Below are 25,463 nucleotides of genomic sequence, written 5' to 3'. Positions count from 1 at the left end.
AGTCGGTCCGCGCCAGCGTCGATGCGATAAACACAATTCCAGCACGGCTTCAAAAAAGAAACGACAGGCGAAAAAAAAAAGAAAGGACAAAAAAAAGACCAAATTCAATATTAAAATTGACAAAGATTTGACATTTCCCGGCACTCCATTTCAATGTCACCTCCAGAGGGTGCGCACGCATGCAGATTGGAATATTTAAAGGAAAGCGATGAAGAAGAATGAGCAGCATAAATCGAGTCACAGTCTGGACGTAAGAGTCAAACGGCCGCGCGGCATCAAACGCTTCACCACTTTCTGAACTTCCTCCCAAGTCCAGGTGGAGAAAAAAAAAAGTTGCCAGGAGCAAAAATGTGGAACAATTTTTTTTCTTTCTTTGGAAGAGAAAAAGCGAGAGAAACGGACACCCGACCCAATTTATGCAACTCGCTTTTGGTAAAGTTGCTGCAGACCAGTTCGAGTCAAGTAGCGCAGGCTGGATTTTGGTTTGAATCTTTGAAGAACGCTCAAAGTTTGTTTCAAAGTCCAACATGTTGATCGCGTTCCTCCGCAAGAGGTGAATGTTGACGCAATTTGTTTTGAGCCGAGTAATCGACTTACTGATTCTCTGAGGTGACAAGAGATATTTAACTCTGAGAATCGAATTAATTCTTTGTATTCAACATTCCCCCTATTATCACTTATTATCAGTGGCAAGCATGTGCTGATGCTTGTGGAGGATTTAGAGTAATGAACTTATACAAGCAGAGCACAAGAGCGACTCACACAAGGGGTCGTCTGGAGATGTTATTGTGTTTTAATTTAATAAGGTCAAGTTGGAAGCGACAAACAAAGGCGCTCCCAGCTGAGGTGGTGATGATGCCGTGTGTGATGTTATCGCCAGGATACATGTATGAAGAGTGGCAGAGGAAATTCTCAAGAAGAAAAAAAAAAAGAAGTGAGAAATCCTGTTATTGCCCTTCTTTTTGTTTCATACAGTCACTCTGTGAGCAAAAAGATTAGAAGATTTTAAAGAAGTGCATAATCTTCTTTAACAGCTTATCAAAACTTTAATGATTTGGTGATAAAGAGCACAAAGTTAAGTAGCCGGTTAAGAGGATAACTCCCCAGTGCAGTCTAGTGATTAGTAGATGAGAATTGGGAGACCGAAAATCCGGGTTGCAAATCCCACTCCTGCCACTTATTCACTTTGAGGGAGAAGAAGCTCCATTTCAGCTTTGGGGGTATTGTCACGGGGTAATCATTTTTGAAAAGTGATAAATAGAGGCCCCCCTTACCCACCCCCTCAGAAGCCAAAACACATCTTTATTTACGTATTTATTTCGCCGTGTCTCTTTGGTTAACACCCGTCAAGACCCAATTATAGCTGCAGAAGCCATGCGCTTTCATGAGGAGTGAAGCTCCACACTTTAGTGTCAGTGCTGTGTACAGTGCGAGCATCTTCTCATGCAATCTGCAACAAACCCAGCTCTCCACAGATCTGTTTGCGGGGCTCCTTTAATGAGGCCCTGCTGGACACAATGCAGGGGATTGAGGAGTTTATCGTCGTGACAGTGGGTCGTGGGTTTTTGGTGGGGGAGTTGCATGCTTTGGATTACTTTTGTATAACTAACATGGATTTTCTGACAGATAGCGGTGCTTTTCTTTTTCCTTTCCTCAACACATATTTACAGAAATCCACTTCTCATTGGGAAGTTGTATGAATGCAGCTGATTTATTAAAAGATGTACGACTAAAGCTTCGCCGAATTAGCCGAGAAGAACAAATGAAGCAAAGTGGCAAACACATCTCCACTCGTGCTTTTCCTCGCTATCTACCCCGAGATAGGGATTCACTTAGTATAAAAGAGTGTGGGGAAGTAAGAGGGGGAGAAAAAAAGGGGCATTAATTACCTTGTGAAATCTAAAGACCATTAACTTTGTGTGTCAAGTGATGTTTCTCAGTTCCCAATCAGAGTTTTAGAGATATAAACGACTCTTTGGATGAGGAAAACAGATATGGAGGGAGAGCGTGCATTTCTGTGTGTCCTCGTGGGCTGTGTAGATGCAATTATTTGTGTTTGTTTGTGACTTTGAGAAGAAGAAGAGAAGGAGAGAGAGGAGGAAAAAGTAAAAGAATGACAGAGGGAGAGAGACAGGCAGAGGAGGAGTGGATGGAGGATTGTGGCGTGGTGTGCTGCGCTGCAGAGAGATAACAGGATGCCGGCGCGGCTTGCTTACCTTTGCTGTACACCACACAGTTGTTTTTGTTGTCTTCCGCTCCCTGCCAAGTCACATCCAGCAGCCACCTGGGGCCGGCGCTCAACACCACCGGGACCGTGCTCTTCGTCTTCTGGTCGAGGACAGATAACAAACACTAATCATTTGCTTATTTTGGTGATTAAAGAAACATTAATAACCTCTGAGTTACGCTCTTCCGCTGCACTGAATGACCATAAAGAGGCAATTTCAGAAACTATACAGCGTGCAACTCAAGTCCAGCACAATCCGTTTTTTTCTTTTTTTCTCCTACACTGCTGAGAAAATGTGAAATCAGGGCAGATTTTATGCGTGTATGTGTGTGTGTGAGATGGCCAACAGACAAATGCAGTGCTTGGTGTGAAGGCAAATGGGTGCAAGAGCCCGCACTGTATCTGTTTCATCCAGGATTCAACCCGGAGATCCAGAATCAGATCCACTAGATTAAATAGAACATCTCAGGTGTCTGGGAATCATAAGAAAATGAAAGGAAGAAAGGAAAAAAAAGGACGGTGACTTTCAGAGAGAAGGAAGCAAGTGTTCGGCGGTGAACTTTGGGCGCATTGTGCCTCGCTATCACCAGGATCTCACTATTTCCTGAAACAAGCAGGGAAGAATTTAAAGAATCAGTATCCATTTCAAAGGCCGATTGAGGTCAGAGTTTTTATAATATGCCGGGAAATTATTCCAAATGTGTAAGGTCATTTTTCTTCTTGGTCAGAGGTCAAACGTGGGGTTTCATTCCACTGAAAGAATCAGAAATAAATAAATAAAAGAGAGTGAGATAGAGAGCTACACCCTCTATAATAGATTCACATGCTGCGCTGTCACCACATTCGCCTGCGCTGTTCATCCTCACATGATTTTCTAGTCTGTTTTATTTTATGCTGGTTCTCCTTTTCTTTTGCTTCTTGTAAAGCGATGCGTTGGTGGTGTCGTGCATATGTTGTGTGTGTATGGAGGTGGTGGAGGGGCTGTTGCAACATCTTAGGCAGCTGGGTACAGTAGCCTATTACTCAAAGGCAGAATGTCACTATTTTAAGGCCATTTCTTTTGAACCCCGGGGCCTCCCCTTCATTAGGAACCTACAGAAAACAGTTTAGCTAAGAGAAAATAGGTTGGGCTGCAATCTCGACACTTCATTTCTTTTTCCCCGTCTGAGGCGGCCGGTGACAGGACACTGTCCATCTGCCTAATGCAAAAGCAAAATACCAGCCCTCTCGCGCACTTTTCACTTATTTCTCCCCCGCAAGAGGCAGCAACCTTCAAGGATAAATGCAAATGTCACTTGAGCATGTTAAAGGTCTGAATTGGCACAGATATGCACAAGAGATGAGCACTGTGCTCCGGCAGTGTGTCTGCATGCCCCCTCCTCCTCCTCCTACTCGTCCACCCGCCCATTTCTCTTTCCATGAACTCATCTAGTCAGAGGCTGGAGGACATGGATTTCTATTTATTTATTTTTTTATGTTTTTTTTTTTTTTAGAGAGAGCATTATTTACAAATGGCAAATACATCTCAGAGAGAGCTGATAGGAATCTGTTTGGATCTTGTCTGCAAAATGACGAAGACAAACGCAGACACTCAATAGAGACAGATTTCGAAATAGTCCCTCTCTTTTTATATATATAGCTCCGCACATTGGCAAACTACACCGGCAAAACTGATCAAACACAGACAGCAAATTGTGTCTGTTGATATTCTTATTCCTTCTCCTGGCATCTCCTTATCCCGTCCTGGCAGCACATGAGAGAGAGAGACAGAGAGAGGGAGAGAGAGAGGACCTCTGTAATTTAAGTCGTCCGCAATTTCACATTTCAAATTAGCCTCACAATAAAGTCTTCTATCTGGCTAACCTGAAAATCTCACACCCCTGTCAAAGGAGCAGAGCAGACCAGGCCGATTGTTGCTAGGACGACTATCTGAAATGGAAATCAGATTAACCCTTTCTCAGATCTCCAGACTGGAGCCATCTCTTATTCAGCAGCGAGAGGCCTCTCTGCCATCCTCCTGCACCTCTGGGAATTCATGATATTCCAGCTGCTCTTAATGTAGCCAGCAGAGACAAAACGGCCATATTAACGACACATTTTCCCATGTTACGTTAGAAATACCATCACAATTTGTTAAGACTCGTGGCAGTAATCGCAATTGTTCCTGTGGTTCCTGTTGTAATAGAAACCTACGATGCATTAGCTTTGATTTAATTGTCACTGTCAACTATTCGCTTTGGTTCCCCTTTTTCTTGCAAAGTGAGCAGCAACAAGCCCCTGACAGCCAGTCTCAGTGCAGATTTACATAAAGCATCTATAGTGACAATATGCGCTTTGTAAGCAGCCTGCGTGTAGCAGCCGCCGCAAAGACAAAGAAGCGCACAAGAACGACCGCACGCACAACAAATTTAGGATTAAGACACAGCGGCGTCACCGCAGCGAGGAGCGTCTCTGCAAATGCAAACGAAAACACTGGTACAAGTGGATCAGTTGGCCTAAGTGGCCGAGGCCAGAAGAGGGAAAAAAACATGCAGATTGACAAGCAGAAAATTGCGATTTTCCCTCGAGCTAGGGACTCAGAGATGGACTGGCTTTACGGAAACAAACTCCTCACAGAGATGCCAGCCATAAAAAAAAGGGAAAAAAGGGGGGGATGTGACGTAAGGAGGCTTTTTCCTGCCCAAAACAGCACACTGAGGGGGAACTGGAAAATATGCTGACCCCTGTTGGCTAGTAAAAAAAGAAAGAAAAGTTGCTGATCTTACTTTTTCCCTAATTCCTCTAAAGCATTTTTGTTATTTTGATATTTTTCATGCCTGGTCTACATATACTTTTGTAATTAAGACTAAATATTATTAACAGGTAAACATTTGATGTGTTGTGTTTATACAGATACAATATCAGTTTACTGACTATCATCCCTGTCAGAGCCTGTAACCCACCCCCCCTCCCCGGCCTTCCTCTCTGTGTAGTGTGTTACGGTTTATCCACCCTCTGCTTTCACTCCAGTGGTTTCAATACTCTCCCGGTATTTTTATTTTTTTTTCTTCCTTCCTCTGAGCTCTGTTACCGTTGCTCGTGTAAGAGATACAGTGACCAAAACAGTGTAGTCAGCGAGGAAGTGATTACAAACTGATGCTCCAAATTCGCTATAAAATGAAAATCAATATTTCCACAAGTTGCTGCAACATAAAAGATAACCTTCATTGATTTTTCTAGACTTAGGCCCCTGTGATAAAATCTAATATAAATTTTCAGCCACACGGATTTGGATCAGAGCGGAGCAGGGGCTGAACGATAAGTTCCGCGCACATCTCTCAGACTTGGATTTTTTTTTTTTCCTCCCCTCCTTCCCCTTTTTCCTTCTTCCAAGGCAGGGCTGTACTATTTATAATTGGCCCTGTGTGAGCAAAAGCTTCTATCGGGAATCTGTTCTAATTTTTATTACTGAGAAGCTAAAGCCTGTTCCAGATAATTTGGAAATTTCAGGGGAATTGTGATAGAGCTGATGGCACAGCCGGACTGACTCCAGAAAGGAGCTAACCTGTAATAGCCTCTGTGGCTGCGCTGATTAAATGTTGCCATAGATGAAAGACCTGCCATCACCGCAATAAATTAACCAATCACACAAATCCCAAGTCGCTACTAATCCCTCCTTGATACCATGATCCTCTGATCAGCTGAAGGAGGTGAAGAAGAAAGTGTCTTGTGACACTCAGCCTTCTCCTAACTCCCTGCTTCCCTGTGTAAACAACAAGCTAATGATATCGCCACTGACCATTTCACCACCACTGGCTACTCTTAACCCGTTTCATGGTCAGGGCAGGTGAAATCGATACAAACCGTGGTGGGAATGATTATTTTCCTCATCGCACTCGCACACCCACCCCCTCCACCACCACCACCACCTCCCTCCCTCCACCAAGGTCACCGACTGGCACTGTATCCGTCTTGATCCCACAGCTGCAGGATTTAGACAACTGAGAGATCAAAACCGCTCCGTCTGAATATCTCAAGACATATACCGGCTTTATGCATTCATCTTTCAACGCCCACTCGGTGCCAAAGTAGTGCCATTTCCAAATGAAAACACTAGTGGAAATATTCCAGTCAAATCACTCTGAGTATTTTTGAACCTTGCCCTCTTTTTCAGAGTAAAAGCCTTGTTTCAACAATTGTTTTTTAGTTCCATCTTATGCTCCTGAATAACTGATAACTGCATTTCCTCATCCCCACATTACATCTGACCACTGTTGACCTGGCAACGCGTCCCCAAATCATTTTAAAAGTGCTGTGTCCTTTGCGGTACTATATTTGCAGCCTAAATATATAAATATATATATGTAAAGGTACAAGCTTACGTATGGGTTATGTCGAGTTTATATGTTCTCTGTTTCTAACATGGGAGTGAGGATAAAGGATTTGTACCTGTTTTACCAGTCAGTTTACAGCAGACAGCACACTCACACCTTGATAACGTCCATTGCAATTAGTTGTTCACTGCGATGAAACAAATTGCATGTGGTCAACTGGAAATTTCATTAAGGGAGATTTTCCTCTAGCCCTCGTTATCGCTCTGCGTATTAATATTTTCTTAGCCTCAAGGATGGATGGGTTGCAAGGGTCTTTTTTTTTTGTTGAATTAAAAAAAAAAAAAAAAAACGTCCGGAGCTAACCTCACAGCCTGTGTTCGCCCGCCGCTATCCACGCTGGCAAAAAAGCTGTGTACATGCTTAGTTGGGTGCTGCATTTTTTTTCATTGCGCCCTGAAATAAGATTCTCTGTCGACATCCAACATAAAGTGGGAAATACCTCCATTTCTCAAGTCTGCTTTTGTGTCATTCTCCCCCTCTTCTAAATGGCTATGGTTACATCTGCTGAAATGAAAAGATACCTACATACAGCTTTCATCCCCCCCACCCCTCCCTCTCAGGCTATAGCATCTTCTATTGGGAGGCTAAATAACAGAAATATGCAGGAATTGCACACTAATTCCCCTTAGAGATAGATCTTGGCTGGTGCCCTGTCATAAATCAGAGAATTTCGATATGAAATGAGGCAAGCTGCTCTAATCATTTCTGCATTTCAAATTGGATCACTGGCTCAATCGCCTGGCTTTTAAACTGCTTGCCTAAGAGCAAATGTGAGGTGGGAGATAATTCAGCTGAAATCTCTGCCTGCTCTGTGCGGCAGTTAGTTTACTGCTTGAGTGCAAGAGAATGCTTTTTTCTTCCCTTAGCCCATCTTTCTCTTTTCAACTTTGTTAAATTGACTTTTCATTTTAAAATCGATTAAACTGAGAGAGTCACTGCTGTTCCCGGAATCTTTAAAGGGACACCCATCACTGTGCGCATGTGCCTTTATTTGGCTGGCCGCTATCATGGCGCCGCTATGGGAAATAAATATTTTCTCATTTAAATCACCTTTTATCCTGCTGACTGGACTGTAAGCATCAAAGTTCATGTGCTGCATTAGCTATTACTTATTTCGCTCCATTGAAATGCACATGGGGTCTGTATTTATACTGACTATGGGTGGCATTGCATGATTACTGTATGTTCAGTTGCTTTTATTAAGCCACAATATGAAGAGACTGATGACTGGCTGCTCTGGATGTTGATTAGGAAGCAATGCTAAATTACAAATAGCACATCTACACCCTATTCTGTTTATTTTTAAACGAATCTGCTTCTTGCTCAATCAGAGGGGATAGGAGTGAAGAATAGAGATTCAGAAGGGTGGGTGGGTGGGGTAGAGGGGACACATCAATTCTCTATTCTTAAGACCTTCAGGCATGTTGAGGTGCTTCAACTCTAAAGCCAAACAGTTTAGTGTAAGCTGTACCTGCCCTGAAGACAAGCAACCCCCTTTTCTCCAGCCCTCCCTTCTCGTCCTTCATTTCTTTCATTACATTTTCTTTTCTTTCATGTCACTGGCTTCCTTTCCTTTCCTTTCCTTTCCTTTCCTTTCCTTTCCTTTCCTTTCCCCTCCTCCCATCTCCTACCCCACTTTCCTTTAACATCAGCATGTCGCCCGCACTCATCACATACTGTATATAAAACGTCTTCACTTCCCCAGCCCTTCAGCATCAAAACTACAATGTCTCCAACTTTCTTTGTAGTGGCGAACGTGTAATTCAACTTCACGAGTAAATGCGCGTGTGCTGCCGTAACTCCGTATTATGCATATGTCTCGAGAACTATTTGAAGATGTAAACAAGGAAAAGTGGAATTTGTAATGCATGTGCTCCGGGACTTAATCATGTCTTGGAGGTAGGGCTCACATATACACACACACGTGTACTCCTTGTGTTTGGCTTTGGTCAGGGGACAGAACAGCCCTGTCGCTTCACTACTCACTGTTTGAATTACTCAAAAATTTCCCATTTGAATTCAATTGGCAAGGACTTGTTTGATCTTTTGCATGTGAGTTAGGTCTGACTCCCCGAGCAGCAAGAAGCTGTGTGAGGGAACATAATAGAGAACCTGGAGCCAGTAATGTTCACCTGTATGGATATTACCAAGGCCCCTGGGGGTCAAGGTGGCAGGTGGCATATTCTCTGGACAGATCCACCTCTTTTTCTGTTGGGAATAAACATGCGGATGGGGGGATTTCTTCAAAGAGGAAGAAAAGGGGAACTCGGGAGTCAATCTGTCAATGGGGTCACAACAAATCCCTGCTCTCATAACCACACATGGAAGACTAGGATCAGTCAGAGGCAGCAAATAAAGACAAACAATAAAATAGTAGGCTTGAACGAAGCCCCTGACTTTAGATAAACCCTCGTGCCCCCCTTTAGGTACTGGATTTTAATATTCTTTTGAACTCCCCTCTCTTCTCTGGTGGAGTTATAAATTTCATGATGCATTAGCTTAGCATCTACTGTATGTGATTTTATATTTCAGAAGTCTCTTTCGTTCTGTGCGGCCGAATCGCCTCCTGATTGGTAAAGTGAGGTTTCTCTATATCCAAGTGTACCAAATAATAACTATAATACATAAAAAATGAGCGGAGATTAAGAATCAAGTGAAGAAACAAGAGCCTCGCTAACTTTGTTCTAACAGTGAACACAAAGAACAAAGGTATCTGAGATTTGCATACAACCTGATCACCTGCACGCTGCCGCAGTGTTCAATAGTTTGATCCTTACATGCACTCGAGAGAAACGGGGTCTCACTGTAAAAAAACAACAATATTTACACCAAGTTGAGTAAATAAGATAAAGATGATGAACTTGCCCTTCACTAAATGCATTAGACGTGAACTCTCTTATCAGAGTCTCAGCACACGGACTGTTAAAAGAGGGTTTTCTCGAGCTGGAAATGGTCTTTGTTACCCAATTAGTTTGCTGACGACCCCGCGGTATAATATTTCTGCTTTGACAGCCTCACACGCGTCCATCTAATGAGGCGCTGCTGGACCAACAGGGAGAGAATGGACACTAGCCAGACCTTTATTTCCTCTACTACCTATCAGTTTTCCTATCTAACCTTTCATTGTTGGGTTTTTTTGCTCTTCTTTTCGTTTTTTTGTCAGAAGAGTTGGATTTTTCTGCTTGGTTACTCATCCGCCCAGTCATTTTGACAGGGCTTCGTCTTTGGTAGGCCCCGAGCCAACCAGGCTGAAGATCAGAGGGCTAAGGCCAGGACAGGGGACGGCGAGGACTTATCAAGGTCTACCAGCAGGGGTTTGCCTCCCTGTAGGGTGTCCGTCCTTTCTCTAAAGGAGGTGAAGCAACTGAGCCTCTGTGTTTCCTCCACTTCCCTTGCCAATTTGACCAAGAGGAAAGAGAAGAGAAAGGAAGCAGTTTGTTTTGAATAATGTATGATTTCAGAGTCTCGTTATCCTCGCCTTCTAACAAGGAGCTCAAACTAAAACCTCCTTAAAAAGAGACAACAAGGATATAATTTCTACAATTATAACTGTTGGAGGGACTGGCCAGCCATCAGCAACTGCCATCAAACCTCAATCTGAACTCACTTAGTACTGAAATACCAAGAGGACTATCAGGGGCTTGCAAATGGAAACAATCGAGGATTATCTCCAGCACTTCACAGGAAAGTTGTTTCAACATATCACAAGTTACAGCCATGACAGTGACAGATGGCAAAGCAGCTGGCACCACTCAACTTTGTTCCATGATTCTTTCTTTTTCCTCCTTCCTTCTTGTTCTTTGTCTTGCGCCTTTGCTGCAATGGAGGTCTGTTGTGTATTGAAGTGTTGGATAATCATTCATTTGGGAAGACATATTGCGCACTGTAAAACAAGGCGATATGTGTGAAGCCAGGGACTTCTGAGCTTCGCTGTTGATGCCTGGCCGACTATTCTGTAAAGACTGGAAATCAGTCTCGTTTATTTGCTGGGTACTTGCTTTAAAGCAGTGTACATCTCAGGTAAAGAAGCATCTCCCTAAATCTGCTACAAGCAGTCGTTCAAATTCAGAAAACTCTCGAGATAAGTGTGTAAATGATAGTGAATGACTTATGCTATCCCAAATGGAACAGTTGTTCATGAATGTTAATGTTCATATCAAGCTGTTTGTGTGTGGTTACGACATACAGACACCACAAGCATGCAGATACTACAACTCCACAGTGTGACAGTTTGATATCCAGACAGTGCCTCCCTGATGGGCCACTGGAAGACAGCAAACACCCAGAGAGCTGCGAGGAAGGACATGGATACCCAGCTCACCCCTGAGCCCTGCGGGTGTGAAAAGTGGCCCCCCAGGACCTGGAGCTTCACTGGTCCTTTGAGTATCACTGATTCCTGCTCTGCTGCACGGAACGGTGACTGAGCAGGCTCTTCGAGGATGACAGCTACCTGTCTATGCATTACAGCTGCAGTATGCAGTTATAGCAGAGCAATCACATCTGGATTGTCTGCGAGGATGAAGTCATGCCATTACGTAGAATGTAATGTTGTTAAGAGTGAGACCTGGAGAACAGTCGAAATCAGTTTCTGCTGTGTTTTAACTTTAAACCAAATGCCAAAAAAGGACAGAATGAGGAATTTGTTTTGTGCAATGATCTGTCGGGAATTAAAATCCCAAAACAAGGATGTTCTTGAACCCACACATAGCTATACATTTAAAGCTTAATAGTTTCAAAGAAACAAGTATTAGTGTGACAGCCACCATGCTGCTGCAGCACAAGACAGAGGAGACGGTATCTTAGTCCTTTGCTTGAAATAAAGCACCATTTCAGTTCATCATGCAACATCCTACTTAAATAATATCACTCAGTCAATATTAGCACATGGCCTTCTGGGTGATGAATCACTTAACATTACATATTGTTACTAGCAGAACAGTAAACAGTAAAAAGTGCCTTTCAGAAGGAAATCCTGCACTTTTCCTGCGTTGTAAAATAAGTTTTATCAGCATGGACAGTAGAGATTGTTTCTACCTTTGTGTGTGTGCAAAATCTGCCCCTGGTTTGTACTTTGCACAAAGAACAATTACAATGAGCTTGAAACAGTTTCAACTTTAACCCCAAGGTAATCGGAGCACTCAGGGCAGTGACCCCCGAAACTGGGCAAGTGGCTCCAGCAGATCCCAGGAGCGGCATGTGAGATCTCTGCCCAGAAGAGCGCAGTCCTAGGACCAGCAAATATACTGTGCAGGACCCTCAAGCTCCCAGGCCTCTGGTAGAAGACCTGAATTTGAAAGATTAAGACGTAGCGTAGCGTATGCGTGTACAGGGGTGTGAAATCACTTTTTCACACAGGGCCACGTAGGCTTGGATTTTTTCCCCACTTAATAATAAACACCTTCATTTAGAAACTGCATTTTGTGTTTACTTGTGTTGTCTTTGTCTAAACACTTTATCGCACCAGTGTATGTCTGTTCCCTCTTAGATCCATTAATCAGTCTGGATGAAACTTACTGTAAAAACTGTCAGTGGTACCAGAACTATCAAAATCAATAATGCTTTTTTGAATGATTTTTTGTAACTGTCAAATCCTTAGAAAGTATTATGTGTAGAGGCTGATCTCAAAACAAATGGCAACATTACGCGCGCGTTATGTGTACACTGTTGTTGCACTTTGGGGTCACTTTTAATGTGTTGTCATGCGTATCTGTAAATAAGTGTTCCACAAATAGTAACCCTAAAACTATGTGTTTATTAGTCATCTGTATGTTATTCAGCCTTTTTTGCCATCTGACTTTTTACAGTGACATAATGAAGATTAAAAACAATACAATGATCAATCAACACACTTGCCTGTGTTTTAATTCATAAGCAAAGCACACTGGGCCTGGCAAAAACTGCCCACATGGTAGGTTTTTGCTAGCATATATAACTGCATTTCTTCCAATGAATCATTTTTTATTCATTTTCTAAATTAGATTAGATGCTTATAATACTTCTGTACTGTAATATCACTTGTAAGACTATTAAAAACAGATGCCTCCACCGTGTGGTGTAATAAAAAGTATGACTTTTCCCTCTGGAACAGTGGTAGTAACATAAAGGCACTCTTAATTTGCAAACTGAGGTGGCAGCTGATATTGAAGTTAAAGAATATGAGAAAAACATATTCCAGCAGCTTCTGCGGTAACTCCAACAATGCAATAATCTATTCAGACATAAAAAAAAGACTTTACCATTTCAAAACCAGATGTGCTATATTTGTCGAAATGCACCTCCACCAAAAGTGGAATAAATTATGCTGCAAATGATCACCACGTCTGGATCTGTGTTCTGAGAAAGTCGCAGTATCCTTGGCATGTTTGAGGGAGCCATGCAGCCATTAAAGCGAGCACAAAGCAAATCACTGAGTCCTGCTCTGCTTATCAGGGGACCTGCCATATCAGTTTGGGTAGTTGTGTTGTGATGTAAAGACAGCAAAATGTCAGGTTCACTTGTAGATCAAGTCAACCATGTATTATCTCGCAAACAGAGGAGCTCAGCTGTGGCCATAATAGCTCTGACTAGCTGACTGACTGAGTGCTTCACGGCTAATGCATGGAGCTGTGGGCGGCAATGAGTTCCAGCAAAGCACAAAGAAACTTTGAAAGTAGAGGCTTGGAAACATATAAATAATAAGAAAAAACCCACACCAAAAAACAATGGTTGTGTGTTTTTTCTGCCACTGCCTGCAACCAATTCTGCATTCTGCATTTGACTCACAAGCAGACATCAATGTCATGTTGATCTGTGTTAAAAAGCCCCGATTTAAAAAGCTACTTCAATGGAACGAGCTTGGATGTTTGGTCCTTTTCATGTAAGAACATGAAAACCATTGATAATGCCATCGATAAATATATGGATGACATTGAGCAAGGGAAAACAGGCCAGATAATTACCATTTTACCCATCTGAAGAGACCCCAGCCCTGATATTGGTTTAAACCCAAGAAATAATTGATGCATGCAATCACAAATTGGTTCTCCGCCTAAAATTTGGGCCCATTATTTCATTAGATGAAGCCACATTCTCCGTGCCAAAATTATTTGTGTGTCCAACACAGAAATTCAAATCCTGTTAGTCCCGATAATGTCGGCCGTTTCACAAACCACATCCAAGACAGTGTGACTTTCAGATAGAAAGTGCCGGCCACCTTTAAATGCAAACATAAATGACTTCTGATTCTTTTTCTTATTTTTTTTAATAGTTTGTTTGTTTGTGTGCATGCATATCTGAGGCTGCGTGTGAATGTGTGTATGTGATTTAGCAGCTAAGCTACAGAGAGGTCCTATCCTGGGGTGCCTTCTTGCATATGTAATTGGATGTTACTGTAAATAATTGCCTGGGCATGTGCCAGTGTGATGATGGTGATGATTTGTATGTGTGTGTTTGTATACGTGTGTGTGTGTCGGCTCATGTGTGACTGTATGTGTGTAGAACACGCGTGCATCATTCTGTATGTTTGTGGGACTTTGCACGTATGTGTGTGTGCGTCTGCATGCGTGTGTGTGCGAGCGCATCTGCCCCATCCGTACTCCACTCTCAAGTCCCACTGATTCTCCTTTCCAGCCATGTTGAATCCTCTTTTCCTTATCAGGCGAGCCCAGGCCTGCATCAGGCTCTCCTTGCTATGACAGAGGCTACAACAATAGGCCTGCGATACCGCTGCTTAGCGCTGCGTTTCGGAGGGGAAACCTGCCACGGGCGCAGATTAACTACAACACACACACACACACAAAATAGATTGCAGCCTCCAAAACAAAACATTTTTCAGAATGCCTCCTCTTGATTAATGAAGCAATGACAAGAAGAAAAATATAATTTCTGAAACAGAAAAATCCACCACCACTTGTTAAAGTTTAGGGGTAGCTAACAATAAACATATTGGAGGGAGAGGGTGGGCAAAAGGGGTGAGATAAATGGCTTGAGTGATGGGCTGAATAATTTCTGGAGCATTTTTTTTTTTTGCTTCTTCTGTTTTTTTTGTTTGGTTGCACAGCCACATATTCCTACCCTTGTACTAAATTACACTATAATCACACTCCATCGGTTGACAGCCTCTGCCTCTCTCTGTCCCAGGTGAAAATTAGGACAGTATCTTGACATTTTCGCTCTTCTGTAGTTACAAGCTAAAGCTCTCTGTTCACAGCCAAAAGTGGCGCGCAGTCTCCGGCGCATGCACGCGCCCTCCCACACACCAGCACATTCACAAACGTGCAAACGCTATGACCTAAACGCACACACACACACTCAAGTGCACTCAAACATGGCGCCATGTCTAAGCGCACAGGCATTAAACGCTACGTTCTCATGCACTTTTTTAAAACTAAAATATCATTTTTGACCCCGATTCAGTGTGAGACTTGACACCAGCGGACATAAAAGAATTAATTAAGGCTTCATTTTGTGCCTCTAACAGCTCTAAATGACACAATAAGGCAAAATAAAGAGTAACAGAAGTTGTCTTGCTCGCACTTAATAGTTCTCCAATGCTAGCTGTTTCCTTGAGGTGCTTTTAATCTAGAGGTTAAAGAGAACAATTCCACCGAGGCTCAGATATTGTAGATATACATACGAAACACTGTATCAGAATGATTCCAATGATGTATGTTTCAAGGGTAATATTATAACATCGGGCTCTATTCTTGTTGTGCTTAATTAGCCTGTAGCACTTATTGACTTTTATAATGTCCTTGTTGCCTGCAGTCTTTGAAATCGTTCTCTTTGTATTAGGGACCTTGTATGAAACAGAGATTACAGTAGCAGATATGTTTGTATCATAAACCTAAGCTCACAGCAAATTGAACTAGCATACGACAATATTAAGATAGAAAGCAAGATTAAAAAGAAAAAAAAAACAACTCCCCGACAGATCTGAAACTTTAATTAGGCGAGTCTTATGCAATTTAATTACTGTGTAATTTGTACTAAAAGGCCCTCAAAACACATAAAGAGCAGAATTCTATTGAATCCAGACTCATTACAGTTGCACCTTGACTAAGCCCCAGTAATTAGCATTGGTATGGCATTGTACAAGAGGCGGCAACACCCTCATCAACACACATTTACAACAGAGCTCTAAATCTGCTGCTCATTAATAGCCTGCCTCCCAATCAATTATTAACACCTACAATGGAAGCCAGGCTCACCGGGGCCAGGCCTCTTACTCCAGGCAAACCGTGGGCCACCTTCTCCTCCCGGTTCTGTCCAGCATAGGTAATTACCGCTTTTAAAGACACCTGCTACTCAATAGCTTCGACCCAGACTGTTAATTTAGCCCCCCGATTGCAGACATTTATGTCTGAGTGTCACTATTAATTTGCGTTAATTTGGAGAGTGTGAGAAAGCCGGGTGGAGGCGTTGTCGGCAGGCGGCTGAATGTGCTCGTCGCTCACCTGCACCAGGGCTGCGGCTGTAATTGGAGTCTAATGGTCTGATTGATCAGTGAGAGAAGTGAGGGATGAGACGGCGCTCTGGCAGCTTCATCAGTCAGAGAGAGAGGAGAGAGGAGGAGAGGAGGAGGAAGAGGAACAGAGCGGGCAAAGCAGCTAACAACAGGAGCTCTGAGCCAACTCACGGGTGCTTTAGTCTTTTTTAGATTATTTCTCCTGTTTTACTTTTTGTCCATTACTCAGTTTGACCCCTTCTGCCTTCCCTCGTTTCGCAATAGTACAATGGTGCAAATTTTGGTATCCGAGTAAATACAGGGCCAGTATTTCCGAGACCAATACCAATACGGATACTTTTAACCTAAAAGACAGCTTGTAGAGGAGAGCAGCGTGTCATGATTTATAAGATGAATCATCATCAATTTGCAAATTCTTTAATCACCACTAAATCACTGTGAATTTCCACAATGTTTACTTAGCACAACAAAACACACCTTTCAGCTTTTCATGCATTTTGAAATGGAAATGAAATAGATGTGATTCAGACGTTCTTTATACCTCATTTTTGAGGTATATTTTTTTCCAAATACATAATTTATTTAGGAATAGGTCATTATACAGTGAACTGCATACTGACTTAGTGAAGAGACACAAAGTATTGATCGATCGATCCAATATCAGTACCAACATTGGTATCGATACTATCGATATTTGGATCAATCCGCCCACCTCTACTTTGCCCTGTCTGATGCTCAGTTTACAGGCCAGACTATCGTCTACCTTGCAGTGCAGTTTAACCATCATAATAAAACCATATGATATTTTTTTTAAAATATCAAATAAAATAATAACTGGTTCTATATTTGGGTTCAACTTTATACAGCCTGCAAGTGATCTAAGAGTGATACAAGAAAACATTTAACAGTGTTTAACACAGTGCAGTGTGATTGTGTTAACAGGTCTGCAGCAGCAATAACTACAACTCCAGTCCCTCATGCCAAGCTGAGCCCCTGGGGTCTACAAACCTGCCACGGCCGACCCATCAGCTGTGAAATCTGCTTTCCTCTTTGATAAACGGTCGAGATGTGACCCTATCTCTGTCCTGCAGATGCCCAGATTTCCTGTCACGCTTTTTCCCTTCTGTTTTTTCCTGCTATTTCTCCCTCTGACTCACTCTCTTTCTCTCGCTCGCTCCCCCTTTCATTCTTTCTTTCTACCTCTCTAAACTGGCGTGCCTGGACAACTGCATGAAACGCTCCACTCGCTGTTCTTCCTCAGCATCATCCATCACTCTGCTCAGCTACTGAGGCCTGTCGTGCACGAGCCGCCAAACGCACATAGACTCCCACGCCATAGGCACAGGCAGCTCGGCCAGCTCCAGCGCCAGCTCCCGTGTGCTTCCACGAGGGACCATTACACCCCCCCACCGACCACTTAAATGGCTCTTCATGTGCCCAAAGTGCTCATCTTTCTGTCCAGATTAATGCAAACACAGCTTATATTCACTGTATTTTCATTATTTACTGTAAGCCACTTTAAGGAGTCATTGCACTTTAGTCCCGCTCTGGGCGTCGTGCCAAGGATTGAGAAACGGACCTACGAGCCCACCGTACGCTGCGGCTCAACAAAAATAGCTTGACCTCTAAAAAGTCATACCTTAAGTGACGCGTCTGGACGATGGAATAAAATATGTTTGATTTTAGAGCGGCTCTATCAATATCTCACTAGCGGGTCATGTGTTTCAAGCATGAGAGAGGTGTCACTCCTGCCACATACCTGACTGCCTTCGGGTAATTCATTCACCTCTATGGTTTCAGAAAAATCTAAGAGAGTAAAAGGAGATTTAATAGTGTATGGAGGTCACACTTCATGAGAATGACTGAGTGTGGCTTCTAGCTGCGGTAGAGACCCACGAAGCAATAAGGCTTTATTTCTACCTCAAACGCATTCTACCCCCTTCTGACCCTGCTTTGCAGCACTGGCCACCCTGACATGCATCAAAACTAGCCGGCCTCTTTTACCCCCTCCCTCCCCTTTCTCTTCTCCCTCTCCTCACACTTACATTTGTTATTTCAACTTTTCTCACTCCAGGTGAGGCATCAGAGATTTGATCCTGTCTAGATGTTTTAAGATTTGCACAGCTCTCGTGCCTCCTGCTGAAATAACTGAGATAAATGCAGCCCTGCGTGCAGGGACGTTTCCAAAGGCTGCTCGTTTAACAATGCAGCGGCTCGATAAGTAGAAGCTTGAATTGAAAGTAAAGAAATAAACTTACGGTACTGTAAATGAGACCAATCCCTTGTGAAGTACAAAATACTACAATTTTCGAGTTTCTGGCTCATTCTGCACCAAAAAAAAAAAGAGAAAAAAAGGAAAAACAAAAGTAAAAAGTTACACTGAACCCTAAAAGGAGGCTTGGTAAAACAAAACATGCCAGCTGGGTTGACCTAGCCTTTAATGAGAGATAGTGAGAAGCTGCTAACAGCCAGTACCCCATTTGAGAGATGAAACTTAGCAGAGGAGGAGGGCAAGTAGCAAAAGCATTGAAAGGGCTCCCATGAGAATAGACACACATGAGATCCTTAAAGGCAACGCGCAAGAGCTTCTTCCTCTGCTTTTAATTGCGATAGAGTTTTGGCATATTCTGTAACCCCTCCACAGCCTATTACAGGTGATGACCAGCACCTGCTCGCTTAAAAAAAAAAAAAAAAACAACCTAAGGAGCATCTGTACAGCAGTGATGAATTCCTCAGAGGGTAGTTCGTTAAGAACTTCTCATTCTAGCCAAGAGCAACAATCAGTTTATGCATCTTGTTCAGCAGCGAGTCTGATGAATGTGTAAAGTTTTTATCTGCTGGAAAAGCTCAACGAGCAAACAATTCAAGAAGATGCTTTATATGACGTCACTCGATGAGTCTGGAGGCGGTAGGGGGGGTCATTTGAGGGACAGTTGAAGGTTGATTTTGGATGGCTTTCAGTGAAATTCATGCAGCAGCTCATCGAGAAATATATGGAGTGTGTTACTTTGGAAGGCAACTTGAGGTGTTACTCTGTCAAATCACTTTTCCGCCCAAGGATAACTGGCTTTACCCTGAGAGAAGCCATATTTCATGGCTATAATACGGCCTGAGTTATTTAAAGCCACTGATGACTTCAAAACCATGAGGGGAGCTTAGAAAGCAGTCAAAAGTGTTCCGAAAATGATTTAATAAAGTTATGCGTTTAAGGAATCTGGGAGAATGGATGGCATGGCCTCTGAGTCTGAAATCCTCCTGGACTTATTCTTATGTTTTTTTTCTCCTTTTAAACAAGATGAATGTAAGGCTGGTTTTGACTTTAATAGGAATTTCTTAATTAATCCAAATGCAGAATGGAATATCAAACCCACGGAGGGCTTGTCCCTCCACCAGAGCAGCAGGTCAACACGAGCCTCTGCTGGGATCTCCGAAACAAGAGATATAAAGCTGCTGTGTGCAGAGTAACATCAAACATAATGGGCTGTGACTTCACTCAACTGAGGCCTGGACTGAGCTCCAAATCCACCAATTAAAATGTTTTGTCATAAAATATGCAGATTAAAGGGGTAAAACAGATGCACTTCAAAGGCTTATGTTGGGGGCCAGTTGGATCCCAAAAGAGTCACCTCGGTAGGTTCGAATGTCAGGGGAGATGCCATTAATACGGGCTTAGCTGTAGAACTTTCTAGTGATCAATTCCCCATGGCTGCTAAGGGCAAAGTTTGACTAAATTTAGTGACCTAAGTTTAATCATGACATGACTCAGCAATAAGAAAACAGGCTTTTACTACAAACAAGTAGCATAACAACCTTTGTCACTTTAGTTCACTATAGAGCCCCCAATGGATTCTTACAAAAATAACAATAATGCATTGTAAAGTATGCATCATTTTAAATGGCTCAGTAAGCCTATAAAATATATCATACAGTTTTGTTTAGCCAAATCTGGATATGAAATACAATTATTATTTAAGTCAGCATGACTATAGTGAAAATAGTTGGTTGTAGTCACTCATTCTTGGTAAAATTATATCTATTCTGCAAATCTTGGATAAACCATGTTCCAACAAGGAGAAAAAGCCAGTGCTCACTCATTGGATAATGGCATGTCAATCATAAATCAAAGCTTAAAAAACAGGGAAACCAATGGGTAGCTACATCCAGCTGTTATACTGTCTGTGGTTGCAAAGCGGCTTGCAGATCACCTAATCTGCCTCCACTACAGCTGAGCTTGACTTTGCGGCCTGACTAAATAAATGCTCTCTTCAATCTTGGACCTTAACTTATTTTATAATGTACAGCAAAATCTAGCAGGCAGCTAAAAATCTTGATTGTCAGATGACAACTGGCCCAGCTTTAATGTGGTACTGAAGCTCAGTCTTGTTTTTATTGCTTTCAATGACTGTTTCGTTTATAATTCACCGTAGGTACCAGAATGCCTTTGTTGCATCACTTTTTGATTATTGAAATGTTCCCTTTCCCTTCTAAACAAAAGCACACAAAGATCCCTGAAGTGTTGAGACATTGACATTTTGACTAGAGAGCAGAGCTGACTCACTGTTTTCTTTTAGGACTCTGGAACAGTGAGCCTGATCCCATTTAATTAACATTTATTTGACACTTTATCTTCATTTCACTTCTTAAATCATACTTTTATTTCATAATATAGACTGCACTATCATTTTAGTGAGTTCTGCTCATATTTTAAGGATGCTTTACAGCTAAATGTTTAACGTTTTACAGTAACTGGCCAAACGAGAACTTACCAGTGTAGAGTTGTCAGTGCTCATTTCAATCTTCCCCTCGAAGGGTCCCCATGTTGTCCCCAAAGGGAGCTGCTGTCGGCTGTGGATACGACGCTCACCATCTTTAAGGAATGCGTCCAGCTCTCCTGAAAAAACACACCAGACGCCAAAGCAGTCAGCCATAATGCTATGTTCATTCATTCTCATTTTGGTTTAAACCTACATGTGCAATCGTTTTACACACACAAAAAAAAAAAACAGTAAGCAGTGGAGGTTAAAATCCAAGCAGCTTCAAAGTGGATAAGCAAATCAAGCGAGCATCCATCTGATGGTGTTCCTCAGACACATGGTGTGCTAACCCTACTTGAAAGGTGTCTTGTGTAGAGATAATCTCTGTGAGACAGTGCAGGCTTACTGGCTGGTGAGAGCAGCGAGTGGCAGCCCTATTTCTGTTGTTCCGGGAAGGCAGGACCCTTGTTAGTGCTGTGCAGATCTTCAGTTAATTAACAGTGGAAACGGATAGCACTGTTAGTACTACCAGCACTCATCCCCCCCACCCACCCAGCTATCTTATCTCTTAGATTCAGTGTACTCTTTTTGACGTGGTGATTAATCAAACAGTTATGATAAAACTCACAGCAAACTGTGACATAGTTTACAGAGGAGGATGTTTCTCTGAGTGTGTGTGTGTGTGTTGCAAAGGCAAAGTATGCAGCTCTTAACTAGTTGCCTTGACAATTCTGAGAAGTGCTGCTGGATTCAAACATCTGTAGCAACATTTGGTCTCGTTTTATAGTCTCCATGGACACAAGCAGTTCAAATAATGTTCTTATCAGGCGTGAGTCATGTTTCAGAACTTCTTTAAATAAGACCGAGGTGACCTTTGGGAGGTGCAAATTCGGGTCAGCTTCGGGCCATCAGCACGAAGCAAACATGGTAAATATACCCGAGTGTGTCCAGAGGAGTGATCATAATGCGTGTTATTAATATACAAACAGAAGTCTACATGTGTTGTTAACACTGTGTCTCATAACCTGTTTGTTAACACGTGAGGCTAAAAGGTATTCGGGGCATTTAGTTCACGATGAATGGGTTGAAGTGATCAGTGAACTTTACGATGTGTATGTGGTATAATGACCTATTCAGCCCTGTTCTACTCTGTAAATATCAACCATGTATCAGTGGCCGGCTATTGTGCTCCACCGTTAGGGCTCTATGGAAATGTGTGCTTATGTGAAGCTTTGCATGCATAAACATGACTGAAACATCGGGCTCGTGTTACTGCCCAGTAGAAAATCATGCCTTGGCGATCATATACTCATCAAGAACAGTCGCACCTGCGGCATTAAAAAGCTAAACGTCACCTCTGATTAAAAAAAAAATCACTCCCCAGACCAAACCTCTGTTATAAGTTTGAAACAGATGCCCTGGACATTTACTTATATTTATGAAATTGACCTTATAAAAACAAGATAATCTGGACTACATTATCTCATTCTTACCCTCCCTCTGTATCCTCTGCCTCCCCCCCCTCCTCCCTTGTTCCTGCTGTTGCATGCTGTCCTCCTGGTGCTGCAGTGGAAGGTGGGTAAGCTCATTACAGAGAAATAATTAAACATTGGTGCACAGCTGGTCGTCATCACTGAGAGCAACAGCCACCGCTTGATGCATTCTGTTTGTCCTCAGATAAGACCCACGGCCTTTAACCGCTTGGATGCAAGTTCCTGTTTAGCCCCGCTTGACACACAGCTCAAGCCATCCCCAGCCAACAATTCTGATTCCTTTCTCCTTCTCTTTCTCTTCTCTGGGTGGATGGGGGGGTGATTGGAGTAAAAAGAAAAAAAAAGAAAAAAAAAGGGGGTAACGGGTAACGTTAGGTGTGAGAAAGAGGAGGGGGGTAAAGAGGGTACGATTCAATTTGTGCGGTTTGTGGTCCACCATGTTTAGGTGCCAGTTGTGTGCATCTCACACCAAATGTTGCCTGAGGACCTTGGCTCACAGATGGCTTGTCACATCTGTTGCAGATACTAGTGGAAGATCTCCACAAAAACACCCATGGATGAATAATGAGTCCCCTTCATGGGCTGTCTGTACGTTCTCTATGGGCATTTACAGGTTTGTGAATGTTGCAAGGCAAAAAAAAGAAACTAAAATAAATAAATAAATAATATTGACAGATGTGTTCTGTCATCAACTACTAGCTGCTGACAACTTTTGTAATTACGGTTGCATAAACTCTTTATGTCACAGTGATAATTCAATTTCTTACGAGCCCCCAAATCCCAACTCTATTACCTATACTCATTACAAATAAATTTAGAACAAATACAGAAGTCATACTGTTTAACCCGTCAAACTGCGAGCGGCAGACTGAACTAAGAGGAAAGCTCATAATGGGCTATTAGGAGATTTAACAAACGCAGCGCCTGTGTTCTCTCTCTTCAGTGTTTTCCTCATCATCCAATTCTCAAATGCCACACACTTGGCAAAACATGAGCTCGTGATGTGGCTCGAGAGCCCCCCCCCCTCCGAATCCCCAACCAAAACCTCACCACAACCTTTATCCACAACCACCACCACCCCCACCCAACCACCACCCCTCCCTCGATAAGATCATCATCTGTCGCTAGACTCCAGGGTCTGTTCCTGCACTCCACAGATACTTGGCAGACCAATGAATGTCCCTTTGTGTGGAGAGATCTTCCTCAGATAGCACCCAAGATGCTCCACACTGGCATCTGTTTGTTTTTTTGTTTTTTTAATGTGTGCATGTGTGTCCTGTCTTTCTTTTCTGCTCCGGTGCAAAGAAATGGGGAACCTCGTCTCCCTCTCTCCCATCTCCGGTGTACGACTGAATGCTAATGAGTTTCTCAGTGGCAGGATGCCAGCCTGCTATGATGTGAAGAATAAATGGGTGTGGACCATTGACAGACAGAGGTGAACTGCCACTTTCTACTTTTGAATAATGTTATTAGATCTAATGAAACTCTTTTCAACAATCCCTTAACATGCAATTCCCCTTTTTTTTATTTCTCCATTATGTTGGGGAAAATGATCTCATTCCACCACCTGACAATTTCACATTTGCATTACATTCTGTATTAGCTTGTTACAGATCTTTATTACAGCCATACGACGTTCACAGAGGTTAATACATTCAAAACGAAAGCTGTGTTTTATATGGCTGCGCTAGGGGTGTGAGGATAAGCATGTACCGGCAGTAAGTGTGTTGAATATGAAAGATTGTGTTTATTGATATTGTATCAATAATGCACATGTGATAAATTTGTAAATTATTCTTTTTGTGTGGTTTTGTATAGTTATGGGTATGGATTGTCTCATACCTTCTGTGTATCTGAATTTGGTTTTTAATCAATTTGACAAAAAAAGATACAGATATGATTATTTTTGATTTTGTTTATATTTGCTGACTAAGATAACCTGATATAGTGACAGGCTTAGAGTGCACTGATTTCCACTGTTTGTCCAGGCTCTGTAATTCTTGCATATCACTTTATAAATACTTCCTCATACTATGTTTGATTGCATAGTGCTTATTTTATTTGATATGATATTTGTTATGCGAGTTTTGCATGTTTAAAAGTAATTTTTTTGTGAATTTCTAGAAGATTACAATAGGTTTGACTTACAAATTACAGGAGTATTTCCCTAGAGTGATCTAGGCCCACTTGTCCCTTTGGAGGGAGGAGGATCTGAAATTCAATCCAACTTTGTGTTTTTCATGATTACTTTTAAGAATTTCTTCCTAGATTGGAGTAGACACACTTCCATGATGGTCATGTACACATCCATAGGGCAGGAGAGGTTACCAGTCAAATGGTTGACTGGTTTACAGGGGGATTCTGGACCAACAGTGTTTGTCATTATCACTGTGAAAACACTAAAATAACTAAACATCTCTTAAGAAGAGCTGCAGACAGTTCAAAAGACTTGAGGAATCACTGCAGCTGTGCTAGTGACCCAGTGTTTTTTTTTTTTCCTTTAATTTGTCATCTGTCCGTAATTCAAGGCTCCAACTGAAATATTCGTCCACCCTATACTTTAAAATTCAATGACTGATTCGCATTTTAGTACAAATGTTTCTATTAATGCACAAGACGTTCAGACCTGAATTTTCTTAATATAATTTCTGGCCCGGAGTGGGGCCTCTGCTAATGGTCAGAAATGACAAATGACATCATCATCATCTCGCTGAAGCATATTAACATTTGTTAAAGAACCGGGATCCGCTCGAGGTATTTTCCATGTGAATTTAACTTCTGTAACTAGTTCAAAGAACAAACTTACTTTGAGGAAAAGAAATTACCCGCAGCACTAAAACAGCCATTCCAGTTTGTGGTCTACTTCACCTTTATCCAGTTAGTGCGAGTATATTAACAGTAAAGGCAGATGTTGAGGGAAAAACAAGGAACGACAGAGTCGAAACAAGAGGGGAAACCGTGCCTGAGCACCGCACAGCAGGCGATCCTTCTTGATATCAAGCGGTGCCTCTGAATCAAGGCAAACAAATGGCTGCTGTTCAAAGTTCAATAACCTGTGCGTGGCAATTCACAGATGTCCCACTGAATCCAAGTCATCTCCACTGATAGGCCATGCTATAGAGCCAGCAAATGGGCTATAAATTAATATACCATGAGGGAGGCATATGGGGT

At 42.3% G+C, this 25,463-nt stretch overlaps 1 protein-coding gene across 2 annotated transcripts in view; it reads right to left on the bottom strand.

Moving 5' to 3' along the window:
• zfpm2a (zinc finger protein, FOG family member 2a) overlaps positions 1-25,463 on the bottom strand; it is a 120,670-nt gene that overhangs the window by 42,699 nt on the left and 52,508 nt on the right. Inside the window, exons 5-6 of one of the 2 annotated variants that reach the window (XM_031740259.2) lie at positions 20,812-20,936; positions 2,217-2,328 (exon numbers count right to left, since the gene is read on the bottom strand). In XM_031740259.2, the coding sequence (XP_031596119.1) occupies positions 2,217-2,328; positions 20,812-20,936 (237 nt within the window). The remainder of the gene's footprint in view (positions 1-2,216; positions 2,329-20,811; positions 20,937-25,463) is intronic. The other variant, XM_039619798.1, reaches the window with a different exon arrangement.

Source organism: Oreochromis aureus, linkage group 11, assembly GCF_013358895.1.
Source record: "Oreochromis aureus strain Israel breed Guangdong linkage group 11, ZZ_aureus, whole genome shotgun sequence".
NCBI classification, from domain to species: Eukaryota; Metazoa; Chordata; class Actinopteri; order Cichliformes; family Cichlidae; genus Oreochromis; species Oreochromis aureus.
Note: the sequence above shows the minus strand (reverse complement) of the source record. Positions and strands in the feature narration are given on the sequence as shown.